The 3,954-nt window shown below is 35.3% G+C and overlaps 1 protein-coding gene across 1 annotated transcript; it reads left to right on the forward strand.

Annotated features, from left to right (window-relative positions):
* The first annotated feature begins 2,184 nt into the window (after positions 1–2,184).
* LOC133326969 (alpha-tocopherol transfer protein-like) lies at positions 2,185–3,220 on the forward strand. Its single transcript, XM_061535579.1, has 2 exons — positions 2,185–2,504; positions 2,570–3,220. The coding sequence occupies exons 1-2, from the start codon at positions 2,200–2,202 to the stop codon at positions 3,189–3,191; spliced, it is 927 nt and encodes a 308-aa protein (XP_061391563.1). The 5' UTR covers positions 2,185–2,199; the 3' UTR covers positions 3,192–3,220.
* Positions 3,221–3,954: the final 734 nt, after the last annotated feature.

Here is a 3,954-nt window from a genome sequence, read left to right on the forward strand (position 1 = left end):
CAAACAAAATGGCTTTAATTGATTTTTTTCATTGGGCGCCATTTGTTCCTATTTTCCTGAGTGGCTATAGTTATTTCTCTTCTGGCAGAAATTTATCTTATAGAAGTTCCGATCAAATGTAGGTATATTGAGTACCAATCTCATTGTGGAGAGTATAAGAAATTTGGTCCGGTCGGAACATAACGACGTGTTCACTTGCTTTTATAAACAACCTAAATTTTTTCTAATATCTCCATACCAAATTATAAAATTAACTCTGCTAACGTTGAAATAATTTTATAACTTAACTCAGCTTAAGATCTTAACTAATTGCATCAGTTAAGCCACCCACCAACACTTAACAAGAACAAACATGTTTATTTCTTCGACACTTCCCAAGACTGATTTTATATTCACGAGACATAGTCATTTTAGATTGAATTAGCGTTGGGTACTTCTTTTCTTCCTCTTCTTATTTGCTTTTTATTTCCGTCCTGACCCAACGAAAAAATAAAAAAGACCTGCACTCAGGGTACGAAAAGAGATAGAGGTTATTTTTGTGGCCCATTGCCAACAGAAAAAAAACTAAAATTAGTTAAATCATTTTTTCGACCAAGGTTAAGACAACAAAAATATGACAATTTTTTTTTTGCCAACCTTAATATAACGAAGGAAGTAACAACAGAAAAAGAAAAAATTAAAAAAACACACACACAGAAAATATTATAAATTTATACTGTTTTCTTTCACAGCAGGCAGGCAGGCAAGCAGAAGATTAAAAAAACTGGCATGACATCTAGCTTTTATTTTAATAATATTAAATTCCGCACTCTTCTCTGGGCATGTTCGGGTTTCTCAATGGAAATTTGGTACAACAACAAAATTACCCATGCAAAAAAACACAACAACACAAGAAAACCAATAAGCTTAATTTTGAACAAGACCAGCAACAAAGATGAACGCTGAGATTTTTATAATCAGGTTATTAGGTTAAATATCTTGACAAAGTACATAAATTAAGAAAATAGTAACTATGTATGTATGTTGGTCTTTGTTTGTTTGTTTGTTTTGCCTAAGGCTACACTTTTAATTTCATTTTGGCTATATCGGTTTAAAATGATTAATGTTTTTGTTGTTGCTGCTGCGGGAGGTTCTTTCGATTCGATTGGTTTCAAACAGTTCAGTGGCATTTGAACTTGTTGGTTGGTGGATTTCGGATTAAAATGTCTCGCTTAAATTCAATTAGCAGAGTTTGTAGAAATGTTTAATTGAAATGGAGAGTATATTTACAGTCAAACCTTAATAGAAATACCATATCAATAATTTAAAAAAATTAAAGAAAATTTAGAATAGAAAATCATAGTGAAATGAAACAAAACATATGACAAACCCATACAGTAAGGCCTGGCTAAAAATTATCGTAAAGAGAGCCATATTTTACTTCAATAAAAATAAATCAAAATAAATTTTCATAATTAGTTTTTAATTAAAACCCCTTTCATTTGTGTTTCACTGTAATCTATTAATATAAATAGATTTTTCCGTTTAAAAAGGTGACATGAAATTTGCCCACCAGTAATTTGATTACAATGTTATGTCAAATTTAATGGCATCTATTCATAACTAATTGCCAATTTTGTTGTAAACAAATTCAATATCGTTTAGACCAGGCCAAACACTGACGTTTGGTAGGCAAATACGTAATTGATTTAATGCCATTAAATGCTAATTTCACACAATTATAATTTTTTCCCAAAAGGCAATTTGTTTCAATGATGTGTGTGCGCAGTGCGACCAAATAATGTCATGAATTAGTTCAATTTTGTAATTGTTTGGGAGATTTTAATATTGAAATCAATCACTTTGTAAAACCTGATATCGATGCAGATTAATTTGGTATGACGTTTTTGGAATAACCGGGTAATTGCTGGTCATAAAGGGGAAATGTACCTCAAAAAGTCTCAAATACGACAATGTTCTCGTAATAATAATAATAATAAGCTGCGGTTTATTTCACCAACCACACATCTCCAATGCTCACATGTTTTTCTCACAATGCGAAATAAGAACGCACTCAACGAAATGTACTTATTTCGTTCATTCATTCAAAAGGTCCAACGTCTCTCATTTAGCTCTGAAATCTCACATTCAATTCCCTTTGTGTCGCAGTACTTAAATTTTTACTAAATCCCCATTTTTCTACTTTCTTATCACCTCTAGATGATGCTCGTCCAACCCACTCCCGAACAACGCGTCAGCATTCGCGAAGAATTGCGTGAACCCGAAAACAAAGAAGAAATTGAACGCGACATTAAATTGCTCCGTGAATGGCTCGACACCCAACCCCATTTGCCCAAGGATATGGATGATGTGCGTCTAACCACTTTCTTGCGTGGCTGCAAATTCAGTTTGGAAAAGGTCAAGAAGAAGTTGGACATGTACTATACCATGCGTAATGCCATCCCAGAATTCTTTAGTGAACGTGATATTGCCCGTGAAGAATTGAACATGGTCTTGGATTATGCGTAAGTTGGGCAAACACCCAAGCCCCTAGAACCGCAATTTAATTGTACATTTCCCCCTATTTTAGACAAATCATCACATTGCCCGGTCTGACACCCAATGGTCGCCGCATCACTTTCATTCGCGGTGTTGATTGTGATTTCCAAGCCAGCCAAGTCAACGATGCCATGAAGGTCACTCTTATGTTGGGCGATATCCGTCTGGCCGAAGAGAATGTCGGCATTGCCGGTGATATCTTCGTTTTGGATGCTGCCGTCGCCACCGCCTCTCATTTTGCCAAATTCTCGCCTACCGTCATTAAGAAATTCTTGATTTGTGTCCAAGAAGCCTATCCCGTCAAGGTCAAGGAAGTCCATGTCTTCAATACCTCACCCCTGGTAGATACCATCTTCAAGTTTGTCAAGCCCTTCGTCAAGGAGAAGCTCATCAGCCGTGTCCACTTCCATCCCGATTTGGAAAGCCTTTACAAGAGTGTGCCAAAGGATCTCTTGCCCGAAGAATATGGTGGCAAAGCTGGTAAAATTAACGATTTGATCAGCCAATGGAAGGCCAAGTTGGCCGAATACACTCCCTGGTTCAAGGAACAGGAAACCAAGAAAGCCAACGAATCTCTACGTCCCGGCTCACCCAAGACCAGTGATGATCTCTTCGGCATGGAGGGCACCTTCAGACAATTGAACATCGATTAAACCAAGAACCTCATAACTCCACATCAACCCAAAAAGAAAAAACAATCAGCTATTCTATTGTGGGACCATGTTTAAATGCTCACCACCCAACCGGGTGGTTGGCGTTTGAATCACCTCCCCACAATACAACAGCTGTAGTTTACCCACTCATTTCGTACGACACGTCGTCCCATTTGTTTGTTATCCTTTGATTGTTATCGTGAAAATCCTTTGCGGACCCTGTTGTACGAGGTGCTAACGTAAACTGACGTATTATAGCTTAATTGTGTGTTTTAGGTTTTTTTGTTTGTATTAATTAAACATTGTCGTATTCATAGGATGAAGACGTTTATGCTTTTGCTTTGCCGCTCAGTACTCATTTTTTAGAATTATTTCAATTCATTAAATCCATCAAACAATCATTCGTACTTCTTATTCTTTTTTTTATAATTTTAACAATAAAGAAAAATATACCAAATAAATATCAATGGAAATTATAAAAAATAATGGTGATTTTTTTAATGAATGTGGTTCTATTTTTGTGAAAAATGGAATTAGAGGTTTTCTCAGAAGTACTGAAACACAAATACAAAGATGAAAATTATTGAATACATTCCCTGAAAAACAACCAATTTTGATTCAAAGAAGTTTCTATAAATATAAGGAACGCGGTACCACAAATAATAAATACGTTCCATATTAAATGTAAATGTACTATAAAAACATAGGAATATTAATTTTACCTCAAATATTAAGAGCGATATTTGTGGAGTATTTGGGTGTA

This window comes from Musca vetustissima, unplaced genomic scaffold, assembly GCF_032173495.1.
Source record: "Musca vetustissima isolate MV318-11 ecotype Yass unplaced genomic scaffold, APGP_CSIRO_Mvet_v1 utg6038, whole genome shotgun sequence".
NCBI lineage: Eukaryota > Metazoa > Arthropoda > Insecta > Diptera > Muscidae > Musca > Musca vetustissima.